This window comes from Ursus americanus, chromosome 14 (assembly GCF_024610735.1).
Source record: "Ursus americanus isolate L20-20 chromosome 14, mUrsAme1.1.p, whole genome shotgun sequence".
In the NCBI taxonomy this organism is placed as follows: domain Eukaryota; kingdom Metazoa; phylum Chordata; class Mammalia; order Carnivora; family Ursidae; genus Ursus; species Ursus americanus.
In genome coordinates, this window is record NC_142140.1 from 53,209,033 (window position 1) to 53,234,600 (window position 25,568).

The 25,568-nt window shown below is 42.8% G+C and overlaps 2 protein-coding genes across 2 annotated transcripts in view; one reads left to right on the plus strand and one right to left on the minus strand.

Annotated features, from left to right (window-relative positions):
• The first annotated feature begins 3 nt into the window (after positions 1 to 3).
• LOC123777595 (zinc finger protein 426-like) lies at positions 4 to 10,147 on the plus strand. Its single transcript, XM_045774357.2, has 7 exons — positions 4 to 369; positions 5,704 to 5,751; positions 6,240 to 6,325; positions 6,943 to 7,069; positions 7,664 to 7,744; positions 8,337 to 8,419; positions 8,879 to 10,147. The coding sequence occupies exons 2-7, from the start codon at positions 5,727 to 5,729 to the stop codon at positions 10,145 to 10,147; spliced, it is 1,671 nt and encodes a 556-aa protein (XP_045630313.1). The 5' UTR covers positions 4 to 369; positions 5,704 to 5,726.
• A 2,014-nt stretch (positions 10,148 to 12,161) lies between these two features.
• The window catches only part of LOC123777604 (uncharacterized), a 54,430-nt gene continuing 41,023 nt past the window's right edge, over positions 12,162 to 25,568 (minus strand). Inside the window, exons 3-6 of the mRNA XM_087867736.1 lie at positions 21,141 to 21,329; positions 14,863 to 14,975; positions 14,426 to 14,597; positions 12,162 to 12,291 (exon numbers count right to left, since the gene is read on the minus strand). Of these exons, the coding sequence (XP_087723862.1) occupies positions 21,235 to 21,329 (95 nt within the window). The 3' untranslated portion in view covers positions 12,162 to 12,291; positions 14,426 to 14,597; positions 14,863 to 14,975; positions 21,141 to 21,234. The remainder of the gene's footprint in view (positions 12,292 to 14,425; positions 14,598 to 14,862; positions 14,976 to 21,140; positions 21,330 to 25,568) is intronic.

The following is a 25,568-nucleotide window of genomic DNA, read 5'->3' on the forward strand; positions in this document are numbered from 1 at the left end:
TGCGTCCTCCGTGCCGCGTTTAGCGCATCGGGATGGTAGTGGTCACCAGGGGCCGGTTGTGGTGAAGGTGGCGTGAAGGGGAGGGATGGAAGGAGGAATCCAGGGACAGGTTTAGTCAGGGTCGCCGATGGGCCTGTTGAGGGGCCGGGCCGCGCGGGTTCGCATCCGCCTAGATCGCCCGAGAGGCCGCTGGGGCCGGCGGTTCCCGCCTGGAGCCTCTATGGACCTGCTGTGAGGGCGCCTCCGTGGGGTCTTTGTATCCGCTGTGCAAGCGACCTTTGTGACTTTTCTCCTGAAGGAAAGGAATTTCCGCTGTTGGGAGTGACCCAGACTCCGCCCCGCGTCCTCGTTTCCTCCGGGACCTGACCGGTGAGCTTTGGGAAAGTTGGTTCACAAGGGCCCGTGTTTCCTTTTCGTGTGGAAGAGAATGTTTCACCTGAGAATGTGGCTTTGTCACGCTCGTCTTTTATTTTGGACACACAGTATCTTAGTAGGAAGGTAATATGCTTGCTCGGATGTCTGTAGTGTGCGTATTTCAGTAGCCAGTTATATACACGTACACCACAAGTCTGTACTAAAGAGAAACAGTTTTCATCTACCTTAACATCCTTCCCTCCCGAACCCGCCCATCCCCACCAAGTTTCAAACCAGGGGACTCCTGGAGAAAAGAATGGAGGCTTTATTACCCCACTTTCAGAATAATTGAATTTCACAATTATAGGACTTTTGGATTAAGTGTGTATTTTCCTGACATTTTTGTTTCGTAGGATCTTAACCCTAAAGGAAATGTAAATACTACTGCTATGGATGTGCGTCGAAGTAGATTGACCCATTTTCGCATTTTGCATGGTTGCTCTCTCTGGCTAAAGAAATGTATTTTTTAGTGGACTGTTGGAGAGTAAAAAGGAAATAAATTGCAGGCATGATATTTGGCCTTTAAATACTTGGTAATATGTCTCCTAAAGATAAGGACATTTTGCTACTAAAATAACACATTGATTTTGCCCCCCAAAATTAAAAATGTTATCTAATGTCTGCTCTGTAAAAATTAAAATCTTACACATTGTTTCAAAATATGCTTTTGGATCTAGGACATGATCAAGGTTCATATATGACAATTGTTTCTTTCAGTCTCTTAAGCTAGAGCAGAGCTATTATTTCTTCATAATACTGACTTGAGTCACATGTTCTTTGAGAAACTCATACTTTCTGATATTTGTGGTTTTATATCCATGGTGTGTTTAAATATTTTCTTTATCTTGTAATTTTGTAATATGGTAATCGGGTCCAGTACAGAGGTAGATAGACTTCTGTCAGAAACGGCCGAGGTAGTAATGCAGCAGGGGCTTAGGAGTGCAAGAGCACCTGTCTCAGGGTTTCTAAGAGACCAGGTTCAGCCACTGGTCTCTGACAAAATCAAAGATAGAGAAAGGAGTGGTGGTGAAACAAGATAGAAATATACATCAGTGAGGCCGATACCAGGAAGAGAGGGAACTAGCATCTCAGAGATGGTCTCCAGAGTTCTGAAAATACTTCCGTTTTTTTATAAGGAACATGTGGAACAAAGGTCAGTGTGCACCTCAGGTGAGCAAAGAAAATCCGGTCAGTCGTTGCCTTGGAGTCAATCACAAGGGGTCTTGCTGGCTCAGGGCAGCCCTTAAAGCTTGAGCGGGAAGTTTCAGTTCCCATCTGGGATGCTTTGTCCGTTTGGACTTTTGTCCGAGTTAAGAAATGAGCTGGAAAGAAGACCTTAATCAATTAGAAAGTTTGAGGTCAAAATGGAGGTGGTTGCAGTCCTCTTTCAGTGACTGCATTACGATTTGTTGGCTCTAAGGCCCGGAATTGCTCGGCTCTGCCTTCATAGTGCACAAGCAACCATACACCTTAGTAAATAAATGGATATGGCTTTGTTCCAATAAAGCTTGATTTACAGAAACAGCCCTGTGATTGATAGTTTGTCAGCTTCAGGGCCAGAGGCTTCAAAAGATCTGTCACTAACTATTTTGTGGGTGATATGTACTTCAGATTATGTTGCATAGAGGAGTTATAAATGTACATCAGGAAGAGTCATTTTATCTCCCCCACAGTCCATAGTAAATGCTCTTCAAATTTAGTTACAGTTTCACAAAAATCAGTTAGTTATCTAAAGAATAAATTGTAATGTTATCCTGTAATAACTTGTATATTAATGAAAATGGGAAGGATATGGAAGAAGTGAATGGCTAATATATATAAATAAACACATGCACATAAATAAATACATACAACATGTCAATCCAGTACAGTTTAGGTTTAGTTTAGGTTTCTGGAATTGGTCTTGGGGTGATTGTTGATGTCCATAGTTTACTTCTTCAGGGCCAATCCCCTGTTTTCCAGTCTTGACGTTGGCATTAGTCTTTGCATTTCCCCCTGCAGTGTTGCATTGTTTCTGGGTTATTTTGTCCAGTGGTGGGGAATTCCAGGATCCTCTTTTTAGCTTTTCCTACCATGGTGGTCCTTACCCTATGGGTCAGAGATAAAGGAATTCGGCCGGTTGCCAAAAATTCCAACTATATATTTAGGTTTTGGGGAGAGAAATAAACATAGGGTGGGTGCTTACTGCAGCTGGGTCCAGTGTGAGTTCATTGAAGTTAAGACTTTTTAAAAAATCACCTGACTACCATAAGTCTCCACTTTGGTGGTGTGCAACAATGATATTTTGGATCCTCAGGAATTAGTGCCTTAAGTGTCCTCTTAGAGACTGTTTCCTTTTCCCCCATGCATAGTCACTTGTAAATGACTGTACATCCCTTCGCGAAGAATCTGTAGGAAGGTTTATAGTATGAATAGTGGTGATGGTGCAAGATCCTTCCTTTTTGAAGGAGTTCTATGTTTGTGATATGGCCTATGTCTGGAAGTTGGATAGCGGGCTGTGCTGTTCCACTGTGGTCAGTCAGGTCAGAGTTTTGGTTACTGTACTTGAAACTACTTGTTACAGACATCAAATAAAATTCTAGTACATAGGTTGGCAAACCTGGACCCTGGGCCAAATCTGGCCCTCCACCTGTTTTTGTAAATATAGTTTTAGACAAACTTAACCATATTCATTGGTTTACATATTTTCTATGGCTTCTTTGAAACCACAGTGACAGACTTGAGTATATATAGCACAGAGACTGTTTGGCCCGCTATGCCTAAAATGTACTGTATGGACTGTTAGAGCGGCTTGTTGACTTCTGCCGTAATAGGGTGCATATCTGTTTCATTGCAAGGGACCGATTAGGCTGGGATCAGTGAGCCACCACTAGAGATCTCTGCAGGCCAAAGCACTCTGATTCCTGTTTCATTCCCACTGCTCTTGGTGGTTCATGTGCCCACTTTGTCTTTGGCAATTAAGTGCCGCCTACTTGATTTCTGCTACTTTGGCTTCTCATCATCCGCATTGAAACCAGGGAGTTCGTCTCAGTGATGGTATAGCCCCTACAGTCATACCTCACCTATCATGGAGAATAACCACAGAGGCTTCTAGGATGGAAGCCGTCCACTTATCGGTTTCTCCGTACCTTTGTGGAGAATCTTCTGTTCCCTCAACGTAGAATGGGGAATGGGGCTGTGTATCACACAGGATAAAGCCAATGCCACATTGCTATCTCCCTAGGATTTGCTCCTTCACGTTTTGTTGTGGAAGTTCTGGCATGTGAACTCATTACTGTAGGTCACCATTGAGTCTATGGTACCATCCAAACAAGTAAGTTGTTAGAGCTTTCTCCAGGTCCATGAGCTAGTAAATATTAAACACAGACTGTCTAATAAGTGCCCCCATGTCAATGAATTTGGCCCAGTTTATTGTTACATTCCACCCTTATGGGTCTGGCATGCTTACAGTTTATTCCCCCATAGGGTACCCAGTTTTCTTCTACATACTATCCTAGTTGGAACTGTTTTGTTGTACAGGCTGTTTTGTCTTGCACAGTGTTGTATCGCTGTTACTCTGGACTGTGAATTCCTTATGTCACTGGAGGCAGTAGCAGGTGGTTTGGGTGGATTTTGAAGAGAAGGAGCATTTCCTTCTAAGACTTGTGCCCCAAGTGAGGTTTCCTCAGTATTTTTAAGCAGAGGAAGGCTCATTTCAGAAACCAAAGGGCAGGAGACTTCCTGATAAGGGAGAGTTAGTGTCTTGTGGATTTAAGATTGTGAGTTTCATCTTGGTCTGACTTGATATCCCCATTCGTTTTTTATTTTCTCATGTTTGATTTTTTGCTCCATAAGCACTGATAAACAGATGTGTCCATTAATAATTGACTGTCTTGTCCCTTAGGAATGTTGGGCCGTTAAGCCCCAGAACATTTTCTTTTTTTTTTTTTTTTAAGATTTTATTTATTTATTCGACAGAGATAGAGACAGCCAGCGAGAGAGGGAACACAAGCAGGGGGAGTGGGAGAGGAAGAAGCAGGCTCATAGCGGAAGAGCCTGATGTGGGACTCGATCCCATAACGCCGGGATCATGCCCTGAGCCGAAGGCAGACGCTTAACCGCTGTGCCACCCAGGTGCCCCCCAGAACATTTTCTATGTTTCAGTGTTTTCTGCATAGTGCCTAGCACGAGACCACAATGTCTTAATTATTTGTGGAAAGAACAAAGGAATAAGCCTGTTACGATAAATTAAAAGGAGGCACAGGGCTCCAAGCCACTCTAAGCTCCGTCAAGTGAAGCTCAAGGGTGTTAACCAAGTTAAACACTTCATTTTTCTCCTCTTCATAATATCCGGCAGTATTCTAGGCCAGTGCTGGTCCATGGAAATATAATATGTAGGCCAAGTATGTGATTAAAGCTTTTCTGTAACTGCAATAAACAAAAAAGAAGGAAATCATATGTAATAATATACTTTATCCCATCTATTGAAATTCAGCATGTAACCTATATAAGAATTGAGGTTTTTAAAATTCTTCTCATCATACCAAGTATTCAGAATTCATTGGACACTAAAGTTTCATCAGATGTATTTTATGTGTTTGAATCATGTAATAAATACAGTTGAGAAAGTAGATGTATTTAAGTTTATGCAAACATATTTAAGTTTTCTAATAAGTAAATCTGCAAAAAGTTTTAAATTTAAAATTTAATTAAAAATAAATAAAATCCAAAATCCTGTTTTACTAACTGCGTATCAAGTACTCAATAGTGTATGTGGCTTCTGGCCACAAAATGGACAGGGCAGTTCTAGAATGATGTCTGATCATATTTGGGAATAAGAACCTCAGAATCTCAAACATTTGAGAGAAGCCTATCTGCATTCAACTGTGGCTCTCTTTTTTTTCTTAATTGCCTGGTATTGGACCAATGATTAGAGTTCTGTGAATCTAGCTGTATCAGCTATGGAATAGGGCTATGACATTTATTGTAAAGGGTTGTTATGATAATTAGGTGAGCTGATGCACGTACAGCTCCTAGTGAGACAGGCATCTGTCATGTATCTATCGTCAGGAGATGGTAATAGCTGTTACTGACTTTCATGCCAAAGGTTATAACATTTTTGGTGAGTTTCCCATATATCATCTACAGAGAGCTAATGTATGATGTTTGATGATGAATTAGTAATGCTTACTGATTAATGATTGATATGAAAAGTACTCTGGGTAACACTGTGTCAGGAGCAATGACTGCCGTATTTACTTAGATTCTTAAGTTGCACTGAAGTGATCTTGGCATCAAATTTCTCATCAGGCAAATTTCATCACTCTCCCAGGATGGCAGCCATTGATCTGACCCCTGGTAAGTCGTTGATTCTCATTTTCAGAGGATTCTTAAAGGTCACCCCTACACAATATAGGGCCCAGGGATCTGGGCCGAAGCAGTCAGGCTGCTGGTTCAGTTACAGCTGAAATATGCTGGAGAATGCTGTTATCTAAGTTAGCTTCCTTGTGTGTATGGTTTGGGACTTGGTGTCGGATAATCCCATTGATGAGTTTTATTATCTTGGGCAAATAAAGAATTGGATTTCCCAGGGATTAGGTTTCCATATACCTGTAAAATAAGATGATGACCCGTTTCCTCGTGGGCATTATGTCTAGCATGTCCCTTTTATGGTTCCAGGTGAGGCAGGGCCACTCTGATATTTTATGGCAGTAGTGTGAATTTGAGATTTCTTGAGTGTGCAGGGATATACGGGAATCTGAGACTATGATGCAATGATTTTCAGGTGGGTGAATCTGGGAAATATGGTCATGCTGTGTTCAACGTATTCTTTTTTTTCCTCGAAGATCTTTCTAGTGGTCCTTTTTCTCTCCCTGAGGAAAATACAGAGGCAGAAAGGATGGTGGCTGTCTGGCTGAAAAATTATCAACAGGTAATAAAAAAGCGTATCAATCAACAGAATGCCATATTTATATCTACCAGGTGGGTACATTCCTTCTAGGCACATCTGTGTCCTGAGCTCCTGACAGGAAATAAACCCCACACAAGGACTGGATCCCCAGTTGCATTTTCCCTGGGAGTGGAAACTCTCATATTGAAAAGGGAGTAGCCTGAAAATAATCTTAGTATTTCAGTAATCATTTATGAACCTCATGAATACCAGGGGCAAGTTTCCACCTTGCTAGGTGCTCTGCCATGGTAAGGAAGGTGTAAGTGCCTTTTTCTCAATGAATTTAGTCATTCTACGCTCCTTATCAAGGATCTTTAGTGTGCTCAGAAGTCTGCTGCAATATAGGGAAATAAGAAGAACTGCTCTGGTTTTGCTGAGATAAACTCAAAATCTTAAAAGGTGCCATTAAAGCCATATGAGTGGAGATGAGCAGTGAGTGAGTCTAGATGGGGAGAAGAGGACCTAGGAGCATAGACCTGTGGGAGGATAATGAGAAATCTCATAGCCCTGCAGGGGTATTGAGTCTTGCACCCTCATTCTCCCATGAACGTTGGTGTAGATCTTTCTTGTCTCAAGCCAACATGGGTGTGATGGTTTAGATTGCAGTGACCTTCAAGGATGTGGCAGTGGACTTCACCCAGGAGGAGTGGCTATTACTGGACCTCACTCAGAGAAACCTATACAGAAACGTGATGCTGGAGAACTACCAGAACCTGGTCGCAGTAGGTAAGGCTGCCAACATTCCAGATACGTGTCATATACTTCATGTGTTTCCAGCCTTGATGATGCCCTGTCTGAACATAATTGGAAAAAAGAGGTGCACAGTCCCTGCCCTAATGGGTCATAATATGCAGCGGGTGTTCTGTAAACGTGGCCCTGAGGCCAACAGCAGCACCATCACTCTGTTTGGAATTTACCATCTTAGACTCCACTTTTGGCGTTTTGAATGATAAAGCTGGGATTGTTGCCCCATCTTCTGTGTTTCATTAAGCCATCCTGATAATTGTGATGCACTCCAGTGTTTGAGGACCACTGTTCTAGTGGTTTCCCCATCAGAACGAAGATCCCCTTTCTTCATCTCCTTTATTTCCTATTTGAATAAGTGTCTTTATGCCTTTTGAACACGTGCATACATTCAAATTTGGCTTTCAGGGGTCAAGAGATAAGTACTCTAGTCACAGAAGGGGAGTATTTGCCTCTTTTGTGGTCCTTTCGGGATAATTTTTCTGCTTTCATTAGAAATACAGTTCTGGATTCATCAGAGGCTGTGTCATCTCTTGCATGAGGCTCTCCTGTTAATGTATCTTTTCCTGTGGACAGAATATCAACTGTCGAAACCTAAGCTGATCGCTTGGTTGGAACAACAAGAGCTGAGGACAGTGGAGAAGGGAGTTTTCCAAGGTGAGTGTTGTTAACAGACTTAACTGGTCAATCAGAGGGATGGCATCTTTTCAACTTTAATGTGTAAAAATTTTAAGATACATTTGTCTCAGAGGGCTGAAACTGTTTATCTCTGATGTTTTTGGATATCTTCAACTTCCTTCAGTCTTCTACTTAAAATTTCTATGATTGCACAAATGACTTGTCCTAAGTCTTTAAGTTTATCATTTTGGTGTATCCTCCTTGTCCAGGTATTTTTCACGTGTCTACTTGATGATACGTTACCTTGATAATATTTTGTTATTGTTTACATCATGTTTGATTTTCAGAAAATTATTTTTTAGTAAGCCACTGAAGTCTGTCCCTACACACTTGTTGTATTTTTCCCATAAACAAATTGGTGAACCTTTTTTCTTGTTATTTTATCATTTTTAATATTAAATAAAACTGAGTCTTTTTTTAACTTTCTTTTTTATTATGTTGTTAGTCACCATACAGTACATCATTAGTTTTTGATGTAGTGTTCCATGAAAAACTGAGTCTTAATTTAAAATTGTTTAGCCTGTGATTTCTTTCTGCAAATACTTAAATTTGTGTTTTTGTTTTACTTCAGAATGGGAAACACAACCTCAAACTGAAAGGTCAGCGTCTCACCAGGATTTTTTTGGAGGAAAAACAGCCATTGAAATACAAAAAGTAAGATTGATATGTGACATTTCTTACATTCCACGTTGAAAAAAGATTGGTGGTCCTATTATAAAATTCAGTGCAAGTGTGAGATATTTGAGACAAATGGCATTCACCAAAAACAGAGAATGAGAGATACTCTGAATGTGATGATTTGGGATTTATAATCCAAATCTGTCTGGAAAATTATTATTCCTTAGATGCCACAGGTACACATTCCCAGATATATAACTTGTCATGGAATCTTTAAAACATTTTTATGAAATTTTAATGGAATGATCTTAAGAGTAGATGGCATCAGTTTTTGGCAGAAGAGTTCCCTGGTTTAACTTGAAAGAAATCAACAGGAACTGTATTTATGTAATGAAAATGCTAAGAGTCATCATCATCATGTTTCTTGTATTATAAGGTTGAGATTTATAATCAGTCTGAAAATCCTCTCATCAACTTTCATCCCTTCATCCACAGGAAAGGACCCGCCATGGAGCAAAACTCTCTGACTGTGAGCAACGTGGCAAAGTCTTGAGTAAACATTTAAACCTTAAGACACACATGAGAACTCAAAATAGAGGGAACAGTTTTGAGTGTAATCAGTATCACAATGGCCTTCTTAATCTGCAAAAGAAAAACTCTGCTAGAGAGAAACTTTCTGAGTTGAATCAGTGTGGTAAAGTCTTTAGCCGGACTCCACATACAGTGTATGAGAGAACCAGCGTGGCAGAAAAGACTTTTGCATGCAGTGACTGCGGGAAAACATTCATTAGTCGTTCACACCTTCAGGCACATAGGAGAACTCACAGTGGAAGAGAGTTCAATGAATGGAAGCAGTTTATAAAAGCTTCCGTTTTCTCAGCAGGCCAGAATGAGCATGTGCAGACACACGCTGCTCAAGAACTCCATGAATGTAAACAATGTGGGAAGTCTTATGCAGATTCCAAGTGCCTCAATAATCACATCATCCGACTTCACACTGGAAGAAAACCCTTTGAATGTAGTGAATGTAGGAAAGCCTTCACTACATCCTCACGCCTTTATGTGCATTTGAGAATTCACACTGGAGAGAAGCCCTATCGATGTAAAGAATGTGGGAAACACTTCCAGTGGCCCTCACTCCTTCGTAAACACGTTCGTACTCACAGTGGCGAGAAGCCCTATAAATGTAAGGAATGTGGAAAAGCTGTCAGTCGTTCTTCAGTTCTTAATGAACATTTGAGAATTCACACTGGAGAGAAGCCCTATAAATGTAAGGAATGTGGGAAACACTTCGCTTGGCTGTCAGTCCTTCGTAAACATGTTCAAACTCACAGTGGCGAGAAGCCCTATAAATGTAAGGAATGTGGGAAAGCCCTCAGTAGTTCCTCAATTCTTAATGAACACTTGAGAATTCACACTGGAGAGAAGCCCTATAAATGTAAGGAATGTGGGAAAGCCTTTACCAATTCCTCACGACTTAGTGTACATTTGAGAATTCACACCGGAGAGAAACCCTATCAATGTAAGGAATGTGGGAAAGCTTTTGTTTGGCCCTCAGTCCTTAAAAAACATCTACGAACTCACAGTGGAGAGAAGCCCTTTGAATGTGGTGAATGTGAGAAAGCCTTCAGTAATTCCTCATATCTTAATGAACGTTTGAGACCTCCTGCTGGAGAGAAAACCTTTCAATGTGGTGAGTGTGGGGAAGCCTTTCGGACTTTCTTATATTTTAATAGCCATTTAAGAAATCACTCTCGAGAGTAGCCCTATGAACGGAAGTACTGTGGGAAAGCTTTCACTAGTGTTGTCCTCCTGATTTGACATTTAAGTATTTGCACTGGAGAGAAACCGTGTTAATGTAAGGAATATGAGAAAGGCTTCACTTGGTCTTCCACGCTTCATAAACATATACAAATTCAAAGTAGACAGAGACCCTGTAAGTGTACGGACTATGGGAAAGCCTTCACTACTTGCACATTTGAAGTCACACCGGAGATAAACGGTATGAATGTAAACACCGAGGGAAAACCTTCTCTGTTTCCTCAAGCCAAACTCAACATGGAAAAAATTGATACCAGAGAGCAACCCCTTGAACGTAAGGAATGTGGGAAAGGCTTCACATCGTAGTCATGATTTAACACCTAAAAATGCACAATAGATTGAAGACTTAACATACATAATAAGTGTGACAAGGTCTGTTATTCCAGTGCATTTCAAAAGATAAAAGAAGCCGCATTGGAGGGAAACCGTATGAATAAATATGAGGAACGTGGAAAGGCCCACAGGTGTCCCATTGAGTACATGAAAGAACTCACTAGTTAGATGCCTATGATGTTAAGCAATGTGGAAAAGCAATCAGAGTCTCCTACAAACCATGCTGGAGGAACACAGTGAAGTTGTTAAATGTGAGAGACGTGTGGGACTCAGCTTACAGGCTCACTTCATAGATCTGTTGTGAACACGTGCCACTCTGCCCTGGTCATTGGCTTTCTGGCCCTGATAGCCATGCTAGTCCAGTCTCGTCTCTATGCCTGGTTTGCAGCCTGGCCCCACGTGGGACTGCCACCGTTAGACTCGATGCTATACAAGGCACCTGGATCCTCTAGATACACTGACCTTGTCTGATGTGTGAAGATGGTGAACACATGAATCAGTTCACTGCTTACAGAGTCCCATCTACAGCGCCTCATGCTGGTGAAGGGGGAGGATAATCAGGTTTCTATAAGTTTCCTGAAAATGCTCCGTTTCTTTCTCACACCTGATCTTTCTGGGTCAGGAAAGACGTTAGAAATGGTGAGGTTATACACCCTGATCTCATAGCCCTGGAAAGAGAGCAACACACGTAATACTAGGTTAGAAAGTATTTTTAACCTCGGGCAGTACGTGGAGAGGCTGGGAACAGAGAATGTTCTCTTTGTTCCTAAATCACCACAGCCTGGAAGAGCAATTATGTCCTTTGCCTGTGACATGCTGGCATGTGACACGCTGGTTCGTTTACATCACATCAAATGCTGTGACATAGGAAACCTTGTGAATAGGACCCGTCCTGATACTCTGTTATACTTGATGCTCCACTGGCAGTTCTTGAAAGTGGCCTTTGGACAGAGACACAGAATCCATCAGAACCTTGTTTCATATTTTGAGTTAACACATTCATATACTTGTAACACTTGAGCAGCCTTTAGTTACATCATGGGTGGCCTTGGAGGGTACAGCAGCTTATTGTCACTTCCCTTCTGGCTTAATCAAATCAGTGCAGTACACTCCAAATCAAGTTTAATGATAACTCCTGATCAGATGTGACCTGGATAGGGGCACCTGGGTGGTTCAGTTGGTTAAATGTCCCAGCTGTTGATTTCAGCTCAGGTCTCGATCTCAGGGTTGTGAGTTCAAGCCGTGCATTGGGCTTCAGGCTGACCGTGGAGCCTACCTAAAAAGAAGTGAGCTGGGTACATTCCTCTCTGTGCTTGAAGGTGACTGAGATATGAAGTGATTCTCTTTAAGTGTGGGTATAGTCGTAACTGCATTGTGTGTATTGCAGTATATAATAACACTGGCCTTAAGTGACATTATCTCAAAACCCACAAGTCCTAATTCCATCAATTTGATACCACCATCAGTAACATCTATGTGTGCCAATAACAATGCTCGCTGACTTTCGTCTCAGTGGGATCCTCTTTTCGTACTCTGGGATTGTCTCTTCCTTAATAAGAAATATGAAGCATTTCCCACCTGTGGGTCTCACTGCTTGTGATCTCCTTTTCCTATGGGAGAAGCCTGGCAGTCTAGCTCAGTAGAGAAGCTCAGTTACCTCAGTGATGTGCGCTGTGGTCACACCCATGCTGAACTCCTTTGTCAACAGCCTGGGCAACAAGGATGTAATGGGGATCCTGGGAAGACTTCTCCACCTAGGAGAGAGAGTCTGTGTTGGGCCACTGGCCTCAGACCCAAGAGGACATTGTGGGCCCCAGATGCAAATATTGTGAATTTAAGTTTTCTGGTTATTTTACTCATGTAATAGGTGTATTTATTTTCCTGTATTCCCAGAGTACCTATGACTTGCTTCTATTTGTCTTTGTTTCTCAACAGCCTCTTCAGTAACTACTTTGTTACCTTTCTTCCCAACTTACAGCACCAAATTTCCGTCTTGGTCAGATTTCCTATAGCCATTCCTCATATGTCCAACATTAGATAATGAAGCACATCAGATGTGGCATGATTTTCACATTCATTTAGTTGGGTGTGTTCTTCACAGAAGTGGAATGAAAAGGGTACTACGGTTGTAATTGAAGCGCTTGCCATATCCAGACTGTTCTTGCGGTTTCACATGTGTCATTTTATGGAATTTGGAGATTTCTTAGAGATATTTTCGCATTTACCCTATTTTTCACAAAAAGTTTGTGATTGCAATCTATCCTACCCTGGACACAGTGACATAATTTTGAACTTCCAGTGTAGGAATTTAGATTTGAGTAGTGCTTTGCTTAGGTGTTTTTATGTGGCATATTGCATAGGGTAAGTCTGACATATTGCCTCATTCTTTGTCTTCTATCCTCTTTCATCCCCTCTCTCCCTTTACTATCTTTGTTAATTGCACCTTTATTTTCTTATTGCCAACAAGACCCAGGTGGAAACTACTTTTCTCAGTGCATGACTGGCAGCTGGTGGAGGGATAGAAGAATGAAAAATGAATGTTTAATGGGGAGAGTATCCTTTTGGGAATACGAAAACATCTGGAAATGGATAGTGGTAATGGTCGCACAAAAACCAATATACTTGATGCCAACTGAATAGAATTGTACACCTAAGTGTTTAAAATGGGGAATTTTGTTACATGTGTTTAAACAATAAAAAAGTGACTAAATGGAAAGAGATTGTGAGATTTCTTTCTGATAATATCTTTAATTCCATAATGTAATTGATGGTTGCTGGGATTTTTTTAAGAGAAATTTTTTAATATTAGCCCTCAATAGTCTAGACCAGGATCTCAAAACATCAATATTGACGTTGATGTTTAATAGTTTGTTGTAAGGGCTGTCCTATGTATTGTAGACTTTTAAAAGAACCCTGTCATCCATGCACTAGGTGCCAGCGCATAGTTGTGATAACTAGAAATGATTATAGACACTGCCTATTATGGTGTAGGGGGCAAAACTAGTCTGTCTGACAACCACTGAAGAACAGTTCGCAGGTGCTAGAGTTGATGGTGTTAGCGTTTACATCAATGGGAATAAGAGGAAGAAGAGAATTGCGGGGAGGATAAAACATTAGCTTAATACTGATTAACAGTGAGTTGAGGGACCTACAGAACACCTCATTGGTAATAGTGTATCAGTTGTACTGGTGTGTTCATCGGTCTGCACTGGTGCTAGTATAAATTAAGTACATACTTCTCCAGTTTGAGAGCCTGCTTCTCTCCCCTCCCCTAACACAACATACCACCATATGCAGCAATGACTGAGAAGTGATCAAATACATTTTGGATACTATAGCCCTAGTCATCTTTTGCTTTGATCTAGTTATGTGATAAATTAAGATTTCCTTAAGATGAAAGGTGGCAGAATATGAGGTCCCCACTTGAATACCCCCACCGCAACAATAATTAGGGAGCCTTCTGTGAACAAAAGTGCCTTCATGGAAGTTTTGAAATCAGTAGGAGACTGCAAAACCCTGGTAGAGCCCAAGAACAGGGAGGGACATTTTAAGAAGGCAGACCTGTGCCCAAGTGGTCAGCTTGCTGACTATGGTCCCAGCCACATACCTGAAAACAGCCATATTCCCATGTGGACTTGGCTACAGCCCCATTTGGCCTTGGCACCAGCACCATCCCTTAGGCCCCAGAGGGAGATAGATACATCCACCCATGCTTCTCAGCTGTGGTCTTCCCCACAAAGGAATCCAGAGGCACTTGTGTCCACCTGGTTCCTGGAGGCAGGCCTGCTCACTCTGGTCTCCCTGCCGACCTTGAAGCAGTGCACAACCCAGCTCCAGACACTGAGCCATGAAGGAGGAGGATTCCTGCTCACCCAGGGGAAGACTCACCCATCAGTGCCCTCTGAGGCAGGCTGCAGAACTTGGGTCATGATGGGGCACCATCACGCAGTGATCCCTGCATTCTGGGATCGAGGCCTCCATCAGGCTCCTCCGCTATGAGCCTGCTTCTTCCTCTCCCACTCCCCCTGCTTGTGTTCCCTCGCTCGCTGGCTGTCTCTCTCTGTCAAATAAATAAATAAAATCTTTTTAAAAAATGAAGCATTTCTACAGTTAAAAATAAAACATTAACATAGCAATAGACATAACAACTCAATCGATGTATAAAGCACATTTTGTGCTGCACACGAACAAGGTCAGTCTTTACCTTTTTATTGATGAACAACTGACATACAATACTGGATTAAGTTTTCAGGCATACACCGTGATTCAACATATGGACACGTCATAAGATGGTCACCACAGTCAGCCTAGCTACCATCTCTCACCGTACAATGTTGTTACGTGTTAACGTTGACTTCTATTCTCTATGCCGAACATTACATCTGCTGGGAATGGCCAGTAATCCCTGTACATGGACAGAAGAATACTCCAGACTTTGCTGTGAAAGAGAGAAGGCAAGGGGGTCAATGCTCAGAGATGAAGGCCCTTTGCTCTTTACTCTTTACTTATTCTTCTTTACCTTTATTCATACCTCAGGATAATCATAAATCTTTATTACTCTGTTTCTCAAGCAAGTGATGTGTGGCAAGGGGTCTTACAGAAAATGGAAGTCTGATTACAGGAAAGATACACGTGCTAATCAGGTTGTTCTAGGGGTTCTGTTAAACACAGCTTTAGGGGACAATGCATACATCTCTTCGTCTCTTCGATCATGGGGCAGCTGTTTGGGCTCAGAAAACTTCGGGGAAGGTAACTCCCTGTGGCAATCCTGTGGCAGACTGGTCGCACAGGCCTCGGCATTCCTTCTTGCCCCAGCAGCCTCCGTGTTACATTTTAGCAAGCCAAGTATTATGAGTTCATATACGTTAACCCCAACATACACCCAGTGTTGTAGCTTGTTATTTTAGAACTGGAAGACTGTACCTCTTAATCCCCTTCACCTATTTTGTCCATTACCTCCCACTCCCTTCTCCCCTGGGATCAAGAAGCAGGGAGCCTGCTTCTCCCTCTCCCTCTGCCTGCTGCTCCCCCTGCTTGTGCATGCGCACGTGCACGCTCGCTCTGTCAAATACATAAAATCTTAAAAAAATTAAAAATGGAAAAAGTTAAAAAAAATTTAAAAATTACCCCAAAAATGTATATATACAAAATAGAAGAAAGAAAGAAAAAAAGGGGGAGGGTAAAGGGGGCTATAATCTCTGAGTGTGGACAAAGCAGGGTGTTTCAGTTGTTCCTGGGTGTACTTTTGTTTCTGTGTTAGAGGATACTATGTCCCAAAATCGCTAGAAAGTAAAACTTGTATATATAAAACGGTAAAACTGAGAAGAGTGAAAAATGGGCTAAAATAAAGCATAAATTTATAAAAAATATAGATGTGTAAAAATATAAGTTAAAAAGCACCTATAAAAAAACGAGTTGGTATAATAACCATCTAGTTGAAATGAAGAATAGGCATAAAGAAGAATACAGCAGGGGAAAATGGCATGAAAAAAGGAAAAAAAAAAAGAAAGAAAAGGAAAGTAAAATTGTATCTGAAAAATAAGTCGTGAGGCCACATCTGGAGCTCAATATACAATTTTCCCCTTGTGTTGGGATTTTATAGTCGTATAGGATTGTCATGCCCCCCCCCCTTCTTCCATCCTGTCTTCTGGGGGAGGGGCCTGCTGCTCTGTTTCTCAGGTAATCCTGCTGTGCAGAGTTGCATCACCCCCAGTCTGGGGGATGGGCTCAGTGGAAACCGGACTTCTGAGTCTTTTGTACCCTGGGGCCTTTCCCCTCCTCTTTAGGGGATCAGAGCAAAAATGGCCATAGCCAAATCTCTGGCCCAGAGCAGAAAATTCACAGTCTGCCCTCTTTAATAAACTCTGCAGGACAGTCCTCACTTCTCCTTGTTCTGCTGAAAACCGCAGCTTCCCACGGTGAGCACCCACACTACTGTCTCAGGAGTGTTTTCAGGGGCCTGGGTGGCCAGAATTAATAAGACAGGAAACAACACGTGTTGTCAAGGATGTGGAGAAAGGGGAACCCTCTGACACTGTTGGTGGGAATGCAGGCTTATATAGCCACTCTGGAAAACAGTATGGAGTTTACTCAAGATGTTAAAAATAGAGCTGCCCTATGACCCAGTGATTAGGTATTTAGCCCAAAGATACAGATGTAGGGAAAAGGAGCACATGCACCCCAATGTTCATGGCAGCACTGTCCACAACAGCCAAACTGTGGAAGGAACCGAGATGTCCCTCAACAGATGAATGGATAAAGAAGATGTGGTCCACATATACAATGGAACATAACTCAGCCATTAGAAAGGATGAATACCCACCATTTGCATTGACAGGGATGGAACTGAAGGGGATTATGCTAAGTGCAATAAGTCAAGCAGAGCAATTATCATAGGACTTCACTCATATGTGGAACATAAGGAATAGCATTGAAGACCATAGGGGAAGGGAGTGAAAACTGAATGGGAAGAAATCAGAGAGGGAGACAAACCATGAGAGACTCTGGACTCTGGGGAAACAAACTGAGGGTTACAGAAAGGAGGGGGTTGGGGGATGGGGTAACTGGGTATTGGGTATTAAGGAGGGCACGCGTTATGATGAGAACTGGGTGTTATACGCAACTAACGAATCATTGAACACTACACCAAAAACTTATGATGTACTATACAGTGGCTAACTGAGCGTAATAATAAAAAAAGATCTTTATTTCCTGCACAGAGGCCACCCAAGGAACACCACAGCAAACGAGTACGGGGAGACTTTATAACCTTGTGTGAAGAAGAGAACAATGCCTGGCATCAGTGCTATGCCACAAAAACAAAAACAGATATACATACCTGACACAGAAAAAAGATTTACAGGAAATGTCAAGACAATGAAACAAAGGCGTCAACGACCAGAGTTTAGGAGGGTGTCCAATGTAAACGACAAGAGGAAATGAAGGCCTAAAAACGCGATGGACTGATGGATTTTGGGGTTTATCAACATGGAACCACCACCATAAAGGCTCTAGGATGTGCAGCGAGGCAGGCAGGAAACCTTTCACTGTGCAGGTTGCGGGGTGAGTACAGGGGCGTCCTTCCGTTGTGGGAAGCAAAGGCAGAAGAAAGCATAGATCAAATTAACTGTCCTTATAACTTGCAGCCCATTGACAAATACTTGAGGTTGGCAGATTATAGCATTCCTCTAGGAAACTCTCAACAGTCTTAAAGTTACTACACGCTGGAGGGAAAATCAACCTTAGTTTGACAATACCAAGGCCTCCAGAATCCCGAGTCTTCTTTAGCATACCAAAGCCCTTTTGGAATTTCCCTTATCTTTACTTCTCCTAACCCCAAGGTAGAGAATCATTTGTTTCTCACAATCCCAGGGCAGCAGCGCAGATCAGCCTCCGCCCACGCCCACCCCAGCCCGCCCCTGCACTTGGGTCCCGCTCTCTGCCCACAGCCTTGCCCATATGCCCGGTTTCTGCCTCCGCGTGTCCTCCCGGCCCAATCCGGGCCTCAGCCCCAGCGCCGAGCCCAGCCAGCCACTGCTCTGCCTATACCCCCCTACCCCAGGGAACCACAGTTTGGCGGTCGGAGGTGGAGGCCCCGCCCCTGGAGCTCGCAGGAAGCGGAAGTGGTGCATCACATGCTCGCTGGGGTCTCTTCCGTTGCCGCCTCCTCGTCTTGTTCTGCACTTTGGGATGGTAGTGGTCATGCTGGGGTCGTCTGCGGTGAGGGTGGCGTGACGGGAAAGAGGAGGGAATCCAGGGATGGGTTTAGTCAGGGTCGCCGATCGGTCCGCTGTGAGGGCGCTTCTGTGGGGTCTTTGTATCCGCTGTGCAAGCAACTTTTGTGACTTTTCTCCTGAAGGTAAAGAATTTCCGCTGTTGGGAGTGACCCAGACTCTGCTGCGCAGTCCTCCGGGACCCGACCGGTGAGCACTGGGAAAGTTGGTTCACAAGGGCCTGTGTTTCCGTTTCGTGTGGAGTGAGAATGTGGCTTTGTCGCGCTCGTCTTTCTTTCTGGACACACAGTATCTTAGTAGGAAGGTAACGTGCTTGCTCGGATGTCTGTAGTGTGCGTATTTCAGTAGCCAGTTACACACACGTACACCACAAGTCTGTACTAAAGAGAAACAAGAGTTTGCACCCACCATTCATGTAGTTTGGGAATATAGGTGAGGCCCGGAGCCGACGTCTTCAGTGCGAGAAGGTGGTTTTATTAAACATGGGGACAGGACCTGCCGGCAGAAAGAGCTGCTGCGCAGGGGCTGTGAGGAGTGACTGATGGTGTACTTGGGAGTTGGGGGAGAGAAAGGAAAAGGGAGGTTTTCAAAAGAACTTTCGTATGCTAAGGAGGACCTACAAGATGCTGGAGGCTTTGGCATGGTCAAGTTAAGGCTGTTTTTCCCTCTAGTAAAGCAATAACTTTAAGATAGTTGGGAGTTTCCTTCTGGAAGTTAGGCTTTTTTCTTGTAAATCACTAAGACATTGGTAAACTGAGCGGGACTCTTGTCTTGCTGGATTGTGATGTCTATTTCTGTTAGTTAACCATTTGTTTTTTTTTTTTCCCCTTCCCTTAGTTTTAGGGCAGGGAGGAGTGCCTGAGGAATGTTACACACATCCCACCTGGGAATGGGGGAGATTGGGGGGTGTCAGCTTGTGCTTTGTCCTCAGCTTGCTTTCTGCTCCTTCATCATTTCCCCCCTGAGCAATTCTGAACCTTAAATCTTGTTGAAGGTGGAAGGTCTTATCTTCTGTAACGTCTTCCTGCTGAATAGGAGCATAGAGATGTCCCTACCTATGGGTCAGTACTGGTCACTTGGAGAACATATAGGGGAGTTAGGAAAGGGGGAGGCAGCTGAATGAAATGAGGACAACGTGTATGAACCTCCTTGAGTAGAAAAGATCATCTGTCAGCTGGAAGTTATGGTAGTGAAGGAATCTTGGCACTAGGCCAGGAGACGCTGGCAACGACGACAAAGTAAGGTTAATAATGAGAAACAGAAGCCTGAATAGAAGACCTTTACTAGTTGACCATAATTTTTCTCCAGTCCAGGAATTTTAACCAGTTATAAATGAAGGAGATCATTTAAAATGCCCATTTGAGTATTCATATCAGAAACCCAGCAATATTTTTGTGATAATCTGAAATGTATAAACAACATTCTGTTCTTGTGATAGCACACATTCCACTTTGTGCAGCAGTTGAAACATCTGATGCCGTCCTGTTTTGTAAAGCTGCTTTGTGCATCTGTGCAACTTCAGTATTAAGTAAGGAGATGCGGTTCAGTGAATCGTTGAGTGCCTGCGTGGTGTATTACATGCCAAAGAACATCCTCCAGACTCAGAGGGAACAAAGAAGGATGCTAGGTGGTCATACAATGAGACACAGAACATGTCCACCATCATTTTAAATTTGGAAGTCTGGCTGGGTTGGTGATGGTTTTAATAGTGTGTCCATGCATCCAGGCAAAACCCAGCGTATGGTGGCCTATCCAGCCTGAGGGAAGCCATGGCCACAAGTTAGTCACATAGAGGTCGGGTCCTGTTAGGAGCCAGCCATCTAATACTGGGCCTCACTGAACTACAGTCAGGCTATCAAGGGCTGTTTGGTGTTGGAGGGTGATTGCATGTCAAGCTTAGTGAAAGATGGTCACTGTATGCAAGGCTAAATAAGGCCTCTACTTGCAATTTTACCTCAGCAGAGGCACTTTCTGGGACAACTAATGACTAAGGGATAAAACCATCAAGAAGCCCTTTTTGTTTGTGGTACAGCCTTAATATCGTAATTACAAGGAATTACTGGCAAGTGGGAGATTTGTTTCAGTGGATAAGAGCATCCCCAAGTGCATCATCCAATCCAAACAAAGTGGGGTCATCCATTATCTCCACAAGTCCATAGTTAACCCCATGGGGTGGGGGTACACTCTAGCTTCTAAGGAAAAATTACATCATCCCAGCCATATAGACTGGGTCAAGGTGCTAGTTGTTCAAATAATCATATGCCCATCAGGTCCTGTTATCCCCACAGAATAAGAAGCCAGAAGATTGTCTAGGAGCTGTTGTAGCAATTTCTCTGTGAAGTTCACCTCAAGTTGTCCAGCATCAGTTTTTAGGGCTTTAGGAAAAGGCAGTTTTAGTTTTTAATGAGTAAGTCAAGAGAATGTAAGAAGATTAGAAACCTAATTTGGAGAGCCATAGCCAAATATTTGAGGAAACCAAAAGAATTCAGGATCTAGTCTAATTTATAATAGTATTAAAATTTAATATTTACAAAGATGTGTTACTGAAACATTTTCTCCCATTTTTAATCAGAGCCAAATCACGACTCATTTATTCAAAAAACAAGTCCAGTTTTAGGAAACGTGGCCTAAGCTCAGCAGGAATAATGATTTATCATACAGATTCTTTTTTAGAATCTGCTTTGCTGGAACTTTTAATAAGGAATCTCTAGGTTGAACTTTTAGTAGCCTCTCCAGGCCAGAAGCCAAGCCAAGTACTTGCCATCAGACATGCCCGTAATACCTGTAGATGTGGGCAGATTCCTCTTAATGAGGTCCCCAATATATCCTGAGGTTCCTGCACCTGCCAGGAGGTGACATTCTTTACTCACCTGGTGAAGCAGCTGGGAACTCTGTAAGCAAGGTGTCAGGCCAGCAGTTCCAAGGGGCTTTATGGCTCCATGTTTCCTAGTCAATCTTGGTTCCTTAAAGCTGTATGGTCATATTTGAGTCTATGCGTGTCTCAAATATGACAGTCCAGGCAAAGCCATGGTAAGGTAACCAATGTTTCCAGTGGTGTCCTGTTACAAGGAGAACAGATTCTTACTGAACTTAGGCAAATGACTGATGTCATGGAAGAATACTTATTGAGACCTTTCAAATTTCAGAGGGTTCAGGTAGAAAAGTTAAATGCTTCAATTTGTTCATCATGTTTCTGTAAGTCAGATATTTTAAGGAAAAGTTTCCTTAATCTTCAAGAGTGAAACATGAGAGAACCAGCAGTGTTTCAAACAAGAATCACAAAAACTACAATCATTTTCCCCAATTCATTTAGTTCCGTGTTACTCTTCTTGTTCAGTTTGAATGCAGCTTTACCTAGTTCTGGAAATTTTTATCTATTTTAGGTTTATGATCTTACTGAATACCTGTATTTGTCTTAAAAGTTCTTTTTATGAATCTCCTTGAAGATGAAACGCATTTTGCAAGACATTAAGAACAATTGTAAATGACGAAAACTCAGAAATGGGACATTGTTATGATCCAGTATGAGAGTTCATTATGATGCAGTTGACAAGGAAATCGGTTATTTCTGTGACACATAACATATTAATAATCAGAATATGGAGTGATGATGACCTGCTACCAGAATGTAACATACCAAAGCAGCCTAAATAGTCAATGAGACTTCGTTTACGATTTAAATCTTGGGAAAGTTTGTTAAAGCCTTAGAAAGTTTTAAAGCACATACCTAAATAGGATTAGGGATCATCAGACCTGATAAAGGCAAAACAAACTGTTATTTCTGGGCAGACTTCACATTTTCTTATCAAGCACACCAATAATTCAAGAAAACTTTGTCTTTTTAACAGAAAGCAGACTTTTAATCTTATGCCAGTTTACTTTAAAATCCATTCATTTCAATCTTAGTCTGTCCTGACCATACCTAAAATTCCTTTCCAAAGACTTCCCTACACAACAAACCTTATACAACTCTCCTTTGCATTCAGAATTTGTTCCAAACCACTTCTTTCTAAACAACCAGTCTCATTTAGGACAAAATTACCTTTGTTTACCATTCCTTGCATCTTTTTTACACATACCAGAGTTTCCCTATTTTTATCAGTCTTAATTACATTTAGCAGAATTCTGCACTCTTAGAAACCTTAGTCTCCAGTGAAAACTAAGTAGTAACCAATTGTGAACTGTCACATCAGAATTCTTTAAACAGCAAATTAATGAACTGGTTAAGCACAAAGTAGGTTTACCAACAGACCCACATATTTCTGAATATTTGAATAAGAAGTCAGAAGTGTAAACCTACATCCAGTAATCAGTGTTTTAGCACTTTATCCTATTTGGAGAAGACCTAGATGTCCGATGAGTTCAATCCCATTTATCATCCAAGCAAGACTTTGAAAGTTATCTTAGCAATTACCCATGAAGACTTTGAGACAGATAAGATTAACCATCATTTTAAGTCTTCTTTTTGCTAACATTACAACAGAGATAACACCAAGCTTATTTGACCTTTAGCAAACCTCATCAGAATAAAATTTCACATTTAATGCTAACAACTTTAAAGACATGTCTATTAAATCAACAAACTTAGTTTAAATACCAAATTATGTTCCACCTGGGTCCACTAAAAGTTACTCAATTTGTTCCCATTGTCAATTTTTTTACCTGAGACACTGGTAGGGAAATCGGAAGTGGGCGTTAAGTCCGGGGGGTGCTCTTCTTCCCTCCTTGATAGTGAGGGTAGGAGGAGGAGCCATTGGTGCTGAAGGCACCAAGGATGGTACAGAGTGAGTTGTGCAGGCCGCACCCGAGGTGGTGCAGAAACAGGAGGAGGAGGCAGAGAGGCGAAGTGGTACCAGAAAACCATGTTTTCCTGCCAACAAGGGGGAATAGGCAGCCCGTATTGGGCTGGGGAAGACAGATTCTCCCCCAAACAAAGGGAGTTTTGGCAGCTGCTAGGGAACATTCCTTAAAAAGTCCCTGTCCTAAGGTAGGCTAACCACAGTTGGCTCCAGTTGTTACAGGATTTCTTTTCCTCTTGTGCCCGCAGTTCGTGGTCACACTGCTTCCAAGAATAAAGAGGTAGACAGCAAGGCAAAGTTTATTGAGGGATAGTACAAAGCTCCCAAAGAGGGAGGGACCTAAGAGGGTTGCCGATTTGGCATTTAGATCTAGGGATTTTTATGGGCTTGTTGGCAGGCTGTTTTAATCTGATGAACCCTCCATGTGCCCATCATCCAGTCAGGCTTTATTACGTGGGAAAGGGGAAGCCTCCTTCCGGGGTGGTGTAAAATCCTTTTAAGGTCGGTTTCCTCTTAAGGCCCAGGGCCCCTTGTCCCTGCCTGCTTTTCTTTCAACTGTCCTTCATTTCCCTCTCTGAAGAGGTAACCCTAGTTGCCATTAGGGAAGAAGGGTAACGACCAATCGTAGGTACTTGTGCTGGCCGGGGGCGTTGGATGGGGTGGCACTCAGGGTTCCTCTATTCCCTGCCTATCAAGGGGTCCCTTTAGAAGTCTGGTTTGACCTCCATATGAGACTCCACCATTTGGAGTTTGATGACCTTTCTTTTGGAAGGCATAAAGTGGGTTAGGAAACATTTAGGAGGCAAGACCCAAAGCACATTGCAAAACAGAGGATATACCAGTTAAGTAGCATTTAAGAAAACTTACCTGTGTCTTGCCACTTCAAGACTAGTTTGAGGTCCTCTCTGCGTTCAGAGAGGGATTTTGGGTCCTCGTTGTTAGGCCCTCCTGGGGACCAGGGTTTGACTCTGGAATGATGGATCCAGGCTTCAAATTCAGGCATTTTGACTGCTGTTGGAGAGGCTAAAATCACTGTATGTGAGCCTTCCCAGACTGGCTCCAGGGAGATAGATAGAGAAGGAAGAATTTTAACAAGCACTTGGTCCCCAGGGTGAAATGGGACAGGTTCGTTATTTTGGGGCTGGGAGTTGGGAAGCTCCCTAAGAATTTGTTGAAATCTTGAAAGAAGGATGACATGACTTACCAAATGAAGGACTTGTCTACCAGCAGGACATTGACAAGGAAGGGTCTCCCATATAAGGTCTCGAAGGGGCTCAACCCTTTTCATGAGGGTGTTTCTAATTCGGAATAAGGCAATAGGGAGTAGAGACACCCAATTTTGACTTGTTTCTTGTGCTGCTTCATTAGTCCCCCTGAGGATTGAGGCCTCCTGGCACAGTGTAAGTGATAGTTAGTTTCTGAAACCTTGGGTACTCCCTCTGTTACTTGGAACTTGACAGAGGGACCATTATCACTCTGAAGGGACTGGGGGAGTCCAAACTGAGGGGTGATTTCCTTGAGCACTTCTGAGGCTTTTTAGTTTCAGCAGGGGAAGGCCTCAACCCAATGTGTGAAGGTTATTTATCCAAACCAGGAGGTACTTGTACCCATGCCTTTTAGGCAATTGTGAAGTCCATTTGCCAGTCTTCCCCAGGGTAACTTCCTACTCGCTCTGTGCCTCTGGGGATTTGTGGATGGAAGAATGGGTTATTCTTCCGGCAAATGTTTTTTTTTTTTTTTAAAGATTTTATTTATTTATTTGACAGAGATAGAGACAACCAGCGAGAGAGGGAACACAAGCAGGGGGAGTGGGAGAGGAAGAAGCAGGCTCATAGCAGAAGAGCCTGATGTGGGGCTCGATTCCATAATGCTGGGATCACGCCCTGAGCCGAAGGCAGACGCTTAACCGCTGTGCCACCCAGGCGCCCCTCTTCCGGCAAATGTTAACACGTTCTTCCTGTCCCAGAGTTCATAGCACCGGGAATCGAGGGCAGGTGGCTGCCGCCGCCCTAAGGCATGCTGGCCAGCCACAAGCCACCATGTCCAGCTCTTAGCTTTAATATCCCACTGGCTATTTAGCTGGGTCCCAGACCTGGGTTAGGATGCCCAAGGCCATTCCCTTTCTTTCTGTCACATACAAGTTGTAAGCCCTCCTGGTAGGAAGACTTAAAGCTGGGGCCAGAACCAGGCCTTCTTGAGATTTTTAAAAAGCTTACTCTGCCTCTGGATCCCACATTAATAGATGGTTACCAGCTGTCTGGGTGTCCTTGATCAACTGATATGGGGGCGTGCTATTTCTCCATATCCTGGTATCCACAAGAAATAGTATCCTGTTCAATCCAAAAAACCTTTCTGAGAAGGGATATTTGTGTATGGTGTATGGGAATGGGCACTGCAGCTGAGGCCCTATCTCCTTCTCCCTGAGTTGCCCAGACCTGGGGATTAATACCAGCCTCTATTAAGGGAAGGCAATTGCTAGTTTGCCCGTGGACTACCTAA

Coding starts and splice junctions, on each gene's coding strand:
- LOC123777595 (XM_045774357.2), top strand. CDS start 5,727: ATGGCAGCCATTGATCTGACCCCTG. Junction 5,752..6,239: donor AGCCATTGATCTGACCCCTG/GTAAGTCGTTGA, acceptor TTTTCCTCGAAG/ATCTTTCTAGTGGTCCTTTT. Junction 7,070..7,663: donor CCAGAACCTGGTCGCAGTAG/GTAAGGCTGCCA, acceptor TCCTGTGGACAG/AATATCAACTGTCGAAACCT.